Source organism: Rutidosis leptorrhynchoides, chromosome 8 (genome assembly GCF_046630445.1).
Source record: "Rutidosis leptorrhynchoides isolate AG116_Rl617_1_P2 chromosome 8, CSIRO_AGI_Rlap_v1, whole genome shotgun sequence".
In the NCBI taxonomy this organism is placed as follows: Eukaryota; Viridiplantae; Streptophyta; class Magnoliopsida; order Asterales; family Asteraceae; genus Rutidosis; species Rutidosis leptorrhynchoides.
This window is the reverse complement of record NC_092340.1, coordinates 347,857,307-347,872,434: the sequence shown is the minus strand read 5'-3', so window position 1 is coordinate 347,872,434 and position 15,128 is coordinate 347,857,307. Positions and strand designations below refer to the sequence as shown.

At 32.5% G+C, this 15,128-nt stretch overlaps 2 protein-coding genes across 2 annotated transcripts; one reads left to right on the top strand and one right to left on the bottom strand.

Moving 5' to 3' along the window:
- The first annotated feature begins 1,217 nt into the window (after positions 1 to 1,217).
- Positions 1,218 to 10,868, top strand: LOC139864589 (uncharacterized). Its single transcript, XM_071853170.1, has 7 exons — positions 1,218 to 1,227; positions 1,411 to 1,493; positions 1,686 to 1,916; positions 2,472 to 2,605; positions 3,479 to 3,632; positions 3,703 to 3,862; positions 10,449 to 10,868. The coding sequence occupies exons 1-7, from the start codon at positions 1,218 to 1,220 to the stop codon at positions 10,541 to 10,543; spliced, it is 867 nt and encodes a 288-aa protein (XP_071709271.1). The 3' UTR covers positions 10,544 to 10,868.
- A 590-nt stretch (positions 10,869 to 11,458) lies between these two features.
- Positions 11,459 to 14,834, bottom strand: LOC139862495 (uncharacterized). Its single transcript, XM_071851108.1, has 6 exons — positions 14,530 to 14,834; positions 13,768 to 13,963; positions 13,277 to 13,349; positions 12,907 to 12,956; positions 12,493 to 12,606; positions 11,459 to 11,875 (listed from the first exon to the last, which is right to left on the bottom strand). The coding sequence occupies exons 1-6, from the start codon at positions 14,780 to 14,782 to the stop codon at positions 11,740 to 11,742; spliced, it is 822 nt and encodes a 273-aa protein (XP_071707209.1). The 5' UTR covers positions 14,783 to 14,834; the 3' UTR covers positions 11,459 to 11,739.
- Positions 14,835 to 15,128: the final 294 nt, after the last annotated feature.

Sequence of the window (15,128 nt, the reverse complement as noted above, 5' to 3'; positions counted from 1 at the left end):
AATAATGATTAATTGCATAAGTAATCATAAATGTTAGATAACATATAAAGACCCCATCGTATTCGTATTGATCGTAATTAATCTCGACCCATGGTACCGTGTTGTCAAATGACGTGTTGCGTACATAAAGTACCGTGTTGTCAAATGACGTGTTGCGTACAATCATGAGGTCTTATTAACATAAATATAAATGTTAGTGAAGTTAATAAGAGTTAGATTACAGAAAATATAATTCAGGCGGTATAACCGACCATATATAACTTAAATAACATAAATATAAATGTTAGTGAAGTTAATGAAAGTTAGATTACAGAAATATAATTCAGGCGGTATAACCGACCATATATAACTTAAATAACATAAATATAAATGTTAGTGAAGTTAATAAAAGTTAGATTACAGAAATATAATTCAGGCGGTATAACCGACCATATATAACTTAAATAACATAAATATAAATGTTAGTGAAGTTAACAAAAGTTAGATAATTTCTTACCTTGATTAGTGACGTGTGCTTGCTTAGATAAACCTTGATTATACAGAGCACTTCGTGCTGATAACGTGTTATATTTCAGTAGGCTTATAACTACCTTTAGTGGCCTGGTTCAATATATTCAAATTGAAAGAACCAATAAAAGAGAGATGTGTTGTAGAAGATATAGGAGAGAAAGAGGTTGAAGAGAGGTGTGATGTATTTAATGTATATGTGTGTTTTGGTAACTTACATTATGCACATATATATAGTACAAATTTTACTATCCATATTTGACTAATTACCATCCATATTTAACTACTAAATTTACAACATATGTTATTTTTTCAGTCAATTTGCCCTTATTTATGTTTATTATTACTCGACCCAATCATAAAACCCTAGATACACAAACAGACGCCAGTATCAAAATCCCAACAACTTTTATTTGAAACCTCGCCGTAAACCTCTTATCGTCACCGTTTCACCACCGCTCTCAACTAACCGCCGTCAGGTACTATAATTTTTTCAATCACTGTAATCAATTTACTCAAGTAAAGTCGTTTTTAATTTTCTTTTTAAAACAATTTGGTCACTTTATTCTATCTGAACTTCATTAGATGTTGTCATGCTATTAAAAATTAAGCAGGCGTTATCTATGTAATTACGAACCCCAAGTTTAAATCAAGCAATTGCGTTTGCTACTAGATGTCTTAAATTCACCTTTTTCGTATGTAAATCGGTTATGGAATGGAGTATGAGATTGATTTAGTATCCATGTAAGAGCTAGGTTAACAGGTAGTTTAGGTATTAATTGATACATACAATTTGATATAAATGTAGTATTTGATGATTGCTGTATTAAAATATTGAAGCTTGTTGAAAGAATCATATGTTTTTATATCCAAGTTGTATTTTGTTTCTGTGTTTTTTTGCAGGTTTAATTGATCTCTATTTATCTTTTGCGGATCGCAGTTGTCTGTTAAGAGCAAGGAAATTTCAAATAAGATGGAGGATTGGGGTAAAGCTTTTTTATTTTTTATTTTTATTCTGTCTTTATGTTTAAAGCTTATGTATGAGATTTCTTCTTGGGTAATATGGTTAGCTCAATATATTGTCTATGTGATATTTACTACTTGGCAGATCACAATTATTTTATTGTTCTGCTATAGTCTATAGATGATACTCTGTTAATACGGTGTTGGTCTTTTAGAGTTTTAGTTATTATGTTTCTTCTTGCCTTAGTTGTGGATTAACTCTTAGTTTTGAAACTTCTAATCAATATGTATTGTCACACGCATTAAAGTCATTTAACTTGAATGTGTCAGAGGATGAGCCAGCTCCGCTTGTCATAAAAAAGGATCCTAAAAGCGCATGGGATGATGAAGATGTTGATGAAAATGATATAAAAGAATCATGGGAAGATGATGATGAACCCGCTCCGGTACAATATTATATATAGTTTATTTATTATTCGTATTTGTGTGGTTGAGCTCAAAACTTGTATGGTCAGGCCTCCAACAAACATCCTATGTGGGTTCTTTAACAGTTGATGTTTGGAATATAATTACAATTACAGAAGCTTTTTATGTAACAGTAATTTCCTCTTTAGCCTGTTTGGCTACTTGACCTAATTGACCTGTTAGAAATCCTATGCATGCTTTCTTTTTTTATTGAACTTTGCAGCTTGCGTAAACATATTTTTTTTTAATCATGCTACTATAGTACGTGATTACATGCTAAGCAGTCTTTCACTTTAAACTCTTAATATAGTGTTTGTGATTTATGTTTTCCTGAGACTTTATTTGATTAGACAGCATTAGTTGCTTATAATGATAGTGTGATACGTTTAGTACTGATAAGCAAACATTCAGTAGATTATATTTATCTCTTTTACTATAATTTCTTGATGTCACAGTCTTCTTATCATACACAGACCTACATATTTCATTTTATGTTGCATTCTTATCATGGTTCTTTTGCTATGTATGTGTATCAGCCACCAGTTGTAGCACCTGTTGTGAAGGCTCCAAAAAAGTCAACAGTCAAACCAGCTCAAGAAAAAAAGAAGGAAGTTGAAGTAACAAAAGAGGAGCCGTTAGATCCTGTTGCAGAAAAGCTCAGACAACAAAGGTACGATCTTTTTTATTTATATATGCATGTCTGATCTCCTTAAACTCCATATAGAGGTTATAAGGATATTTGTCAAGTCATGGACTTAATAAGTTTCTAAATAAAAATAGCAAACCCAATCTGGATTTGTTTAGTGTTTACTCACGTTGGCATCTGTTCTCCATTTTTTCATGCAGTTGTGTCTAGTAACCTTAGTATATTTCATGTGTGTTCGTATAAACTTGTGAACTGAAGTCGATGAGGAATCTTATGCAAATTATGATTTAGCTAGATGAATGGACTGTGATCTGAAATGTGTAAATTGACATATGATCAACTTTAGGGTATGTTTGGTTGGTAGTTATGCAAGCTCTAAGAACGGGGTTAATGTAGTTAGCCAGGTTTTGCAAAGTTAATCACATTGCATTATTATGTTTGAAGGCTTGTGAAATGTAACAAGGTTTTATGTGAGTATCTTTATATCTTTATATTACCTTATATTACCCAAGAATTACTCATGCACAGTGGCGCTAATAAAATATAATAATAGCTCATACCTCAATTTAGATTATTATAAAAGGACAAATATTAGTTGATATTGAGAAATAAAAAATAATTGCAGTTAGAAGATTTATGTTACTGTAGATCGTATAATGGAACTGGTTTACGATATAGGCCTTTTGTTCCATTACAATCTCTGTATAAGAATTAACCATACATAAGAAGCATTACGCATTGTAGATTGGTCATTCAATCTCATGCATGTATTTAAGTAGCAGTTTTTCATATTTTATTACGATGGATAGGTGATTTATGTTTTCAATCATTATCATTTAAACTGTTGTAAAAGGTTGTCGCATGTCTCTTAACTTATTTTATGTATAAATGGTACAGGCTTGTGGAAGAAGCAGATTATAAGAACACAGCTGAACTTTTTGCTAGCAAAAAGGATGATGACAACAAGACCATTGATAATTTTATCCCGAAATCCGAGAGTGACTTTATAGAGTATGCAGAACTCATCTCTAGTAAACTTCGTCCATTTGAGGTATATTGATTTTGTTATATTTTTGTTTGATTCGTCACAAAACTTTTGTTCATATTATCTGTATATGCAGAAAAGCTATCATTATCTTGGACTGCTCAAGAATGTAATGAGACTGTCGATGACATCATTAAAAGCTGCCGATTCAAAAGAAGTTGCTTCTTCTGTAACTGCTAATGCAAATGAAAAACTAAAAGCAGAGAAAGAAGCTGCTGCTGGTAAAAAGAAAACTGGTATGTCACTTTCTGTAAATATGTTACAGTGATTATATTCTAAGTATTAGGTACTTGGCTAAGTTCACAATCTGATAAAAAGTAATTATTAATAATTAATTGGAGCAATTAGTACAATAGAGGTTGAAAATGGGCACGTTGGGTGGTGGGTGAAATGGGTTCAGGTTCAAACCAGCCATTGTTAGAAGATGGCGATTCAAGCTTTTGAGTTGATCTGTAACTTTGTCGTTGTTTGAGACGTTGAGGTTTTGTTTTTTAGTAGTTTACAATTGCGTAGGCTGTAGAATTAACTTATAAATTCACATCATGCAATAATAATGTCATAATTTATATGAAGTAATTATAAAGATGTATGCTTAAACGATTCACTTTGGACACCTTTTAACTTGTAGCTATATATATTGACCATTGGAACTTATGAGCGGGCCTTAGTTGACCCATTTATAGGCAAATGGGTCAAACTTGCCTACTCTATACAAGAGTAACGTCTGTAGAATCCTTTTTGTGTGGGCCTTTAGTTAAGTTAATCAGCAATTTGTTTGAAATATAAGGATATAACTTTTACAAACATGCATTCTTGGTCAAACAGACTGATTTTCAGTCGACATAAAAATGCATTAGTGAAAATGTTGGTACTGTTATAATTCAGTAGGCTTATAACTACCTTTAGTGGTTTGATTCTTGATGTTATAATTCAGTAGGCTTATAACTACCTTTAGTGATTTGATTCTTGATTAAGAATACTAATAATGAAGTGTAAGAACAAAGATGATAATGGAGAGAAAGAAAGAAACACTTTGTAAGTGTGAGAAATGGTGCAAGTTTAATGCTTGCATTCATGGCTATTTATAGCAAAAATATCACAAGTTTAGGTAATACAATAATATTACTTTTGTGTATCAATAATTGACTATCCATTTATATATATATATTTATATATTATAACACTCCCCCTTGGATAGCAATTTTGTTTGTTGAAGATCAACTGTAAGTTACTGCCTCGTTAAAAACCTTGCTAAAGAAAACCCAGTGGGAAAAACTTTAGCTAAGGGAAAAAGAGTGCAGCATGGAGTTGACTCCCCCTCAAGTAGACATCGCTTCGGTTGTTACATCTTTTGAACATGTCTCATGCCAATGTTATGAACGTGTGTTCTGAAAATAGCAGTTGGAAGTGCTTTCGTGAAAAGATCAGCAGAGTTTTTGCTGGATTGAACATATCTCATTTCAATCTCGTTGTCCTTAATGAGATTTTGAGTGTATGAGAAGAATCTAGGAGGTATGTGTTTGGTTCGGTCACTTTTGATATACCCTTCTTTCATCTGTGCTATGCAAGCTGCATTATCTTCATAGATAATTGTTGGACTTTTATCGCGTTCTAGTCCACAAGATTCAGTAATGATTTGTGTCATTGATCTCAACCAAAAACATTCCCGAGTAGCTTCATGTAATGCAATCACTTCGGCATGATTTGATGATGTAGCAACAAGTGTTTGTTTTTGAGAACGCCATGATATTGCAGTACCTCCATTTAGGAATACATATCCAGTTTGAGATTTAGCTTTATGTGGATCAGATAAATAACCTGCATCAGCATAACCAACCAAATCTTGTTTTGATTCGTTAGAATAAAATAATCCTAAATCAGTAGTTCCTCGAAGGTATCGAAATATGTGTTTGATCCCATTCCAGTGTCTTTTGGTAGGAGCAGAGCTGAACCTTGCCAACCAATTAACTGCAAAAGAAATGTCAGGTCTCGTACAATTTGTAAGATACATAAGAGCTCCAATTGCACTAAGATATGGTACTTCTGGTCCAAGAATATCTTCATGATCTTCACATGGACGAAATGGATCAGTTTCAACATTGAGTGATCTAACAACCATAGGAGTACTTAATGGTTTTGCCTTGTCCATATTGAAACGTTTCAAAAACTTTTCAGTATATATTGTTTGATGTACAAGTAAACCATTAGGCATATGCTCAATTTGTAAACCAAGGCAATACTTGGTTTTTCCGAGATCTTTCATTTCAAATTCTTTCTTTAGAAGTTGAATGGCTTCATAGATCTCTTTTTTTGTACCTATGATGTTAAGATCATCAACATAAACAGCTATGATCACATATCCGGATGTTGTTTTCTTAATGAAAACACAAGGGCAAGTAAGGTTATTTGTATACCCTTTGCTTATCAAGTAATCACTTAATCGGTTATACCACATACGTCCCGATTGTTTTAACCCATATAAAGATCTTTGTAATTTAATCGAATACATTTCTTTGGGTTTTGCATTTGATGCATCTGGTACCTTAAATCCTTCAGGTATCTTCATATATATATCACTATCAAGTGATCCATATAGGTAAGCAGTCACAACATCCATGAGATGCATTTCTAAATTTTTAGAAACTGCCAGGCTGATTAAGTACCTAAAAGTAATTGCATCCATAACAGGGGAATAAGTTTCTTCATAATCAATTCCCGGTCTTTGAGAAAAACCTTGAGCTACAAGTCTAGCTTTATACCTTGTAACTTCATTTTTCTCATTTCTTTTTCGGACAAAAATCCATCTGTATCCTACAGGTTTCACATCTTTAGGAGTGAGAATGATGGATCCGAAAACTTTTCTTTTATTGAGTGATTCTAATTCAGCTCGTATTGCTTCTTTCCATTGAGCCCAATCATGTCTATTTTGACATTCAACCATAGATGTTAGTTCTGGATCATCATCATTATTCATGATGTCATATGCAACATTAAATGAAAATTTCTCATCAAGATTTTTCATTTCATTTCGGTTCCATAATATTTTTGAATATGCATAATTGATTGCAATTTCTGACGTGGCAAAGATTCATGAGTGACGTTATTGCCAGCTTTTGGAATTTCAATTCGAGCTGGAGTATTTACTGCTGGTATATATGATTTTGTCACCGTTTTTGTATCTGTAAATGCATCAGGCAATTGATTTGCAAGTTCTTGTATATGCATTATCTTTTGAACTTCTGTCTCGCATTCTTTTGTGCGAGGATCAAGATACTTTAATTGAGGTTCACACCATGAAACATCATTTTCTTTATTTTTCATTTCTCCCCCTAATCTAGGGAACAATGTTTCATTAAAATGACAATCAGCAAAACGTGCTGTAAAAACGTCACCTGTCATAGGTTCAATATACCTTAATATTGAAGATGTTTCATATCCAACATATATTCCCAACCTCCTTTGAGGACCCATTTTTGTACGTTGTGGTGTCGCAATTGGAACATACACTGCACAACCAAATGTTCTAAGATGGGAAATATTTGGCTCTTGACCAAAAGCAAGTTGTAGGGGGGAATATTTATGACTTGCACTTGGTCTGATGCGAATCAATGCAGCAGCATGTAAAATTGCATGACCCCATATAGATACAGGGAGTTTTGTTCTCATTATCAATGGTCTAGCGATTAACTGTATACGTTTAATCAATGACTCGGCTAAACCATTTTGTGTATGCACATGAGCAACAGAATGTTCAACAACAATTCCTATAGACATGCAATAGTCATTAAATGCTTGAGATGTAAATTCACCAGCATTATCAAGTCTCACCCTTTTAATGGTGTAATCAGGAAAATGAGCTCTCAATTTAATAATTTGGGCAAGAAATTTTGCAAATGCCACATTACGGCTTGATAACAGACAAACATGAGACCATCTGCTAGATGCGTCTATTAGAACCATGAAATATCTAAATGGTCCACATGGTGGATGAATTGGTCCACATATATCACCTTGAATTCTTTCAAGAAACATTGGTGATTCTTTCTCAACCTTGAGTGGTGAGGGTCTAGTTATCAATTTTCCAAGAGAGCAAGATGTACATGGAACCATTGTATCATGATGGATTTTTCTATCCTTTAGTGGATGTCCATGAGTACATTCAATAATCCTTTTCATCATTGTTGATCCTGGATGGCCTAATCTGTTATGCCATAAACTGAATACACCAGGATCAATATATTTTTCGTTAACTACCATATGTATTTCTGGTACATTTATATGTGTATAATGTAATCCAGAACTAAGTCTTGGCAGTTTTTCAACCACATGACTCTTGTCAGTGATACTTAAATATTTCTCATTTTCTGTTGTCACTGACTGATAATCATACCCGTTAAGGTATATGTCGGAGAAACTCAATAAATTTCTGCTTGACTTGGGAGAAAATAAGGCATCATTTATTAAAAATTTTGTACCATTTGGTAGTATGAAATTTGCCTTTCCTATCCCTTTTATCAAGTTAGCAGGTCCTGATATTGTATGTATAGTTCCTTCCGTTGGTTTTAGATCAATAAAATATTTCTCGGATTTAAGTATAGTGTGTGTAGTTCCACTGTCTGCTATACAGAGATCTCCACCACTTGATTGATGTTGTATTCCAGCAAAATTCATATTGAACTTCATATATAAGAAATAAATAGTGAGTACATTAATATTACACAATATTTTAAACGCAAATAGATAGTACTGAAACATTTAGCAAACATAATGACAAAGACAGACGATATTAAATCGTTTATTTTTCGAAAGACACACAACTTAAACATTCAAGAAATCTTCATATAAATCAGATGGTTTCTCAGTGACTGTTGGATCGACGTTATCCACAAAGTTTACTTCCTTTTCTTTATCTTTCAGCGAATCCTGATACATCTTAACAAGATGTTTAGATGTTCGGCAAGTATTAGCCCAGTGGCCCATTCTACCACATCTGTAGCAAGATTCTTCAGAATTTTTAGAAGAATTTTCTTCAACATCTTGTTTAGTGGGCTTGTTTTGTGGTTGATATTTATATTTTCGTGGATTATTATTTCTTTGACCACCACGGCCACGACCACGACCACGTCCTCGCCCATTACCATTACCATAAGGATGGTTTCTACCATAGTTATGGCTTTTGGCATGATGATGGTGATGGTTATTATAACCACGACCTTGCCCGCGTCCTTGTCCCTGTTTATAATTATTTGCAGTATTTGCTTCAGGGATTGCAAGTGTACCAGTAGGACGGGATTGCTGATTTTTCATTAATAGCTCATCATTTTGCTCTGCAACTAAGAGATATGAATTAAGTTCAGGATATGTTTTGAACTTTAGCATTCTCAAATTTCTTTGCACTGTGATGTTTGCAGCATTCATTGTGGAGAAAGTTTTCTCCATCATGTCTGCATCACTTATTTCATGTCCACAGAATTTAAGTTGTGAACATGTATTATACAGAGCTGAGCTATATTCATTTACTTTCTTAAAGTCTTGGAACCTTAATGTTCTCCATTGTTCCATAGCAGCTGGAAGTAAAATTTCTCTTTGATTATTGAATCTGCTTTTGAGACCTTCCCATAAAACATGGGGATCTTCTACAGTCACATAATTATTTTGTAAGCATTCATCAATATGTTGATGAATAAAGCAACATGCCGTTGCTTGTTCTTTTTCAGAACAAGTGTTGTTTTCATTTATGGCTTCAAGAATGCCCATTGATATAAGATGCATTTTTACTTTTATAACCCATGGCATGTAGTTGTTTCCAGTTGATTCTAAAGGAGTAAATTTAAGCTTTTCCAGATTCGACATTTTCTATTAAAACAAACAACATGATAAATTATAGTCACTTTATATTCATAAGTATATAAACATTAAACATAAATTTAATATAACATAAATGATAAGTAGGTGACAGTGTCGACCATATGTAAGCAATCATTAATAAATGTTATATAACATAAATATAAATATTAGTAAACATAAATGATAATTAGGCGACAGTGTCGGCCATATAAATGTTAGATAATAGAAATATAAATGTTAGTAACATAAATGATAATTAGACGACAGTGTCGACCATATATTATTCAGGTGGTATAACCGACCATATATCATTTAGGTGGCAGAGCCAACCATAATTAGTATTAAGATTATCGTGCTGATAGCGTGTTATAATTCAGTAGGCTTATAACTACCTTTAGTGGTTTGATTCTTGATGTTATAATTCAGTAGGCTTATAACTACCTTTAGTGATTTGATTCTTGATTAAGAATACTAATAATGAAGTGTAAGAACAAAGATGATAATGGAGAGAAAGAAAGAAACACTTTGTAAGTGTGAGAAATGGTGCAAGTTTAATGCTTGCATTCATGGCTATTTATAGCAAAAATATCACAAGTTTAGGTAATACAATAATATTACTTTTGTGTATCAATAATTGACTATCCATTTATATATATATATTTATATATTATAACAGGTACTAAATTATATATCAACAATCAAATTTTTGGGAAGATAATAATTTTGAACTAAACCATATGATAAGAGATGTGAAATAATGGGTGGGTAACGTTGAGATGTCAAAACATTCAAACTATTATTTGTCCTTTACTTCTTTTAGCTGAATTATTTTACCTGTCTGACCATTAGAATTTAACGTAACCTGAATGCCCCAAACATAAATAAATGTATGTTATCTATGATATTCTTCCAATTTAATATACATTATACTTGCTTAAATCCAGATATAACTGTGTGCTCTGTTTCTTTGTGTAGGAGGAAAGAAGAAACAGATCCACCTTGATAAACCCGATGATGATGCAGTTGTAAATGCTGGATATGATGGATACGACGATTATGATTTCATGTGATACTAAAAGCATTAGCGTCTCACTTTTGGTTGCTTCCTTAAACGGGATCTTGTAATTACAGCTTGATGAGCCAGGGAATCTATCATCCTTGAGAAAATTAATCACTTTTGTCTCTGGTTTATATTTTGGCTGGATGAGTGTTTGTTTTGCTTACTGTTTATTTTGGTTATAAAACTTGAAAGTTGCATATACCTTCGTCATGCGGATTAAAGTTATGGTAGAATGACAATTAGTTATTGATTATTGATGAATGATTGATATAAACATGCCTGATTGTATCATGGCTTGTGGTGTTTTTGATTTTAAGTTGTGTTTTTTTGGACAATTTTTTTTCACCCTTGCTCTTGCTGACTCTACAGAAGTCCCCATATTAGCTATTAAGTAAAAATAGCAGTTCAAGTATATTAAAAGCTTATTCTGTAAATAACTCATCATTTTATGTAGTTACATAATCACAACAATAGCGATACCCAATTGCACAAAATGACAGGTATCGGTATAGTGTTTGTAACATTCTAACCACCAAGCTACAGATTAGAAATTGGATGTCAACTATGTTTAACCAGATAAAATTTTAAATATGATGCAAAAACTCCACTAAATGCAATACACTACTACAGTTATATTTGTTCAAATTTAAGCACAGTTAGATGAATGAATGTTTCTTATTAGTTCTTACACACAGCTTCCTTAATGGACGTTTAACCGTTAGCATAAGTTACTTCTTGTCTGTTCAGTTAATGTTATCCTTTGATAGCAAATTTAAAAGGGTGACTTCAATGAATCATAACTGGAATTGTGATATTGGATTTCCAGACCCCAACTCGTTATCAATGTAACTGTTAATCAAAACCCAAAACGTGACATTATAAGAAATAAATACTAAACATTAATCAAACCAAAGGATGCTAAAGGTTATCACAAATAAGCAATGCATTACAGTTTTAATTAAGGGGATGGTGTACAACATAACAAACTCCAAACCAAAATACACTTGCAGCAAAAAAGTTCAGCTAATTGCATAATCTAATAATGTCTTCTGTTTTCATTTTTGCTTTTCCAGTTTTAGATCCCGGTCCCCATTTTCAAGTAATCGAGTCTTTTTTCAAAGACTTATCATATAAATTATCCTCTGCTTGTTCAAGACAATCATGATCATACACCACCAGCCTCTACGAATCCAATGGGACCATTGTTCACTCATTAACACCTGTTTTAGCCTTCTTTCTTTTAAATCGGCTAGCATCAATGGGACTGTATAGACAGATTCGAAGACTGCCATCTAGAAGTCGTTGGTGAAAGTGGGTCGTGTACAAGTCCCAGAATTCATCTCTACAAGAACAATGTTTGAAACATTTATATCTACAATCCCTTCAGTAAAAATAAAGTCCCATAGATTTAATTATGCGAACGTAATTAATTTGTTGCAATATATAACGAGAGAAAGGTGGCATACTAACAGCAAAGTTCATCTCAAACGGTTAATGATTACTATATGTTGCAAGTTTGACCCATTTACATACAAACGGGTCGTTGGTTTGCGTAATTTCATTTTCATCTTTTGTGGTAGATTAAGCTAAAATTTAAAACAAAATAATGTAAAAGTAGATGGGGTCGAGCAGTCAAACGACATACAATGATGCTGAGTTTCTGGATTTTTATTCATGCAGCAATATAAATTGGTTAGTTATCACCAAAAGATCAAAAGGGTAGGATTATTAGGACATTGGCTTTAAGTGAACCAAGTCAAATGGGTTAAAATTTGTCCAATACATTTAAAGCTTGCAACCTCCTAAATGGATCCATCATTTATTTTGTTATAAATAACTAGAAGAAAAAGAAAAATAGATTAACGATAGAGTAGTTTGGTATCAAAATTGTCTGTTTAATACCTAAAGTATATAATAGATATAAGAAGAAATAAACAAGCAAGTAATTAAGAATTTAACCTGATTTGAGGGATGTTGAAAAGAGTATACCCCTTAACATCTGTATACATATCAAGCACAACAATGGATAATCGTGATAGACCCAATGCTTCCATGTCAATTAACTTTTTGATCCTGAAACATTTGGAGTTTGATATATCAGACAAATATAATAGATATAGACATCATAAAAGCTCAAATGGCTCGCAAATCATATTTATAAGAAAACAATATCTTTAGATACATATGTTACAGTTCACATGTGATATAACAATAAAATAAAATAAAAAATAGTTTCAAAGGAAACAGATCAAACAACTTGTGTGTTTACAATCTCCTAGATTGCTTTAAATATAAAAAATAAAAAATTGGATGATCACTTTAAAAATAGTTTTGATATTATTTAATGAGCAAATGAAGATGTCACAAGCTTACCTGCTTGGTGTGCCACAAGCAACATTGACATGATTCTTTAAACACGAAACCTGAAACCAATCATAATGTATTCTTCCAATCAACACTTTATACTAACCAATAAATTATTTCATTCCACTAAAAATTCTAATAAAACATAACACATATTAACTAAGTTATTTAGTACTATATTAAAACACTAAAAACTAATTAATCCTCCTCAATGATTTTTGCTTTTAATCGTATGTGAATCCATGTGAATTGTGATTGAGTAGAGATTGATTTTCTAATAAGTATGCAATTGTCTTAAAGTCCAACTTTAAAATTCTTTATATGAATTAAGCAAATAGATAAAAAAAAAAAAAAAAAAGGTTCAAAAGGCAGTCATTACCTGATCTTCAATCTTCAAATGCTTTGCAAAAAGTTTTGCTGCATGGCATTCTTTAGTGAAAGGCTTCAAACTCCTGCAGGGTTGCAACGAATAGATGAACATATATGAACACAATTTAGGATTACTTGATAATAATTGGGTACAAATTTAGGCAAAAAAATTCAATCAAAGCTTACACTTAGTTACAAATTTGATACATGAAAAATGAGTATCTATGAATTATGATAATCATGTAACTTAATTCATGGAAAGCAAAATTGAGCAGTTTTATACTAGAAAAGGTTTATCTTATATTCTTATGTCTTGTGACTAACGCTCATCCAATAATTACTTAAACGTATTTAGCTAAGGGAGAGACTAAGTATTTGAGAGCCAATCCACCTCAGCTCATTCCAGCACATGGTAAATATATAATCTGATAAAACAAATACCGAATGAACGATTATGCACTTCTGCTATAAAAAAATGTGTTTAAAACAAATTATTTTCACCTGAAAAGATCCAGCGACCGTAAAGCAGATAAACTAATAGTAAGTAGTGTCGGGCTCCCAGGTTCAGAGTTTTTCCCAGAGACGGGTTTTTTACATAAGGATTCTTTCCAAGACGATCCAAAAGACGCCTTCATATGTTCACTTAAATTACTCACATCCTGAGGTACACTTTCAGATAACTTTACAAAACATGAATCTGCAACAAAATTCAGCCAATATTATTATTGACTTCACAAATAATATATAAATATCAAACCACCAAATACATATTTGTGAATAAAAATATCATCTTTCTAAAAAGATTGATTGATTATGACATACTGGTTGGGAGGATTTAAGCAAATGAAGTATACATTAACACAAGGCCACCATTTACTAAGGAACCACCAATTTCAATGAACTTGACATAGTTAATAATTACATTTTTGGATACTAATATAAGTATATAACAATATAGTCAACAAATTAATGAACTTTTTTCAAGCTTTTGTTAGACTTTATAACTTGATAATTGCGACACAGAAAGACTGTAATACATACATAGCCCTGCATTCAGAACAACTTGTATGCAATAAAATTGCATCATTTTAGGGTTCATCAGTTCTATATTCTATTTAATTTATTATTTTTTTTAACAAGCAAACATAAAAGCTAAACAAGAATCACTACCATATAAAAAAAACTTGTGATAACGGCGCAAAGCATATATACAATTTCTGCTATAATGACGTATTCAAAAACATAGAGTTTGAAACAACTTACCAGTAAATGATTCAAGTTCAAGAGAAGAAAGTTGAATTCCTTTTGCTGATTGATAATGTTGGATGAAAAAATCAAGCTGCTGAGAAGGGGTTATCACCAATTCTGGTGGCGGCGGTGGTGGCGGCGGCAGCTGGGGCTGCGGCGGTTGTTTGGGCTTGGATTTCTTAACTTTTTTAGATGATTTTGTTTTAGGTTTGAGTGGCTTTGAAGATATATGGGGTTTTGATTTGGAATGTTTTTGCGGTTTCGCCATGGTTTCTTGGCCACCCTATTAGGGTTTTACAAATATATACCAGACAATAAGGCACCTGCCACCTGGTGTGTTTAGACGATAGTCGTTGAGCTAAATAAATAAATGACGTTTAGATAATTTTAAAACAAAATTCCCAAATTCGTCCCTCTGTTTGTTTCTTTTCTTTTTTTTAGTCCCTCTCAGTCAAACTCGTTTTAATAATCCCTAAATGCCATTTTCATTCCCAATTTAGTCCTTGCCTTTACTTGGTGTAAACGTCCATTACCAAGGTGGTATAGTTTTAGGAGGAAACATGGCCAATGAATAGAGAAGATCATCCTTGTGAAGCCACCAGTAAAAACCAGCC

Bases quoted from the DNA above. Each gene is read 5' to 3' on its own strand.
- LOC139864589 (XM_071853170.1), top strand. The intron at 2,606-3,478 runs GTACGATCTTTT...TAAATGGTACAG, and splicing joins GAAAAGCTCAGACAACAAAG to GCTTGTGGAAGAAGCAGATT. The intron at 3,863-10,448 runs GTATGTCACTTT...TTCTTTGTGTAG, and splicing joins TGCTGGTAAAAAGAAAACTG to GAGGAAAGAAGAAACAGATC.
- LOC139862495 (XM_071851108.1), bottom strand. From the start codon at position 14,782: ATGGCGAAACCGCAAAAACATTCCAAATCAAAACCCCATATATCTTCA. The intron at 12,607-12,906 runs GTAAGCTTGTGA...CAAATGTTTCAG, and splicing joins GCTTGTGGCACACCAAGCAG to GATCAAAAAGTTAATTGACA. The intron at 11,876-12,492 runs GTTAAATTCTTA...TTGTTCTTGTAG, and splicing joins TTCAACATCCCTCAAATCAG to AGATGAATTCTGGGACTTGT.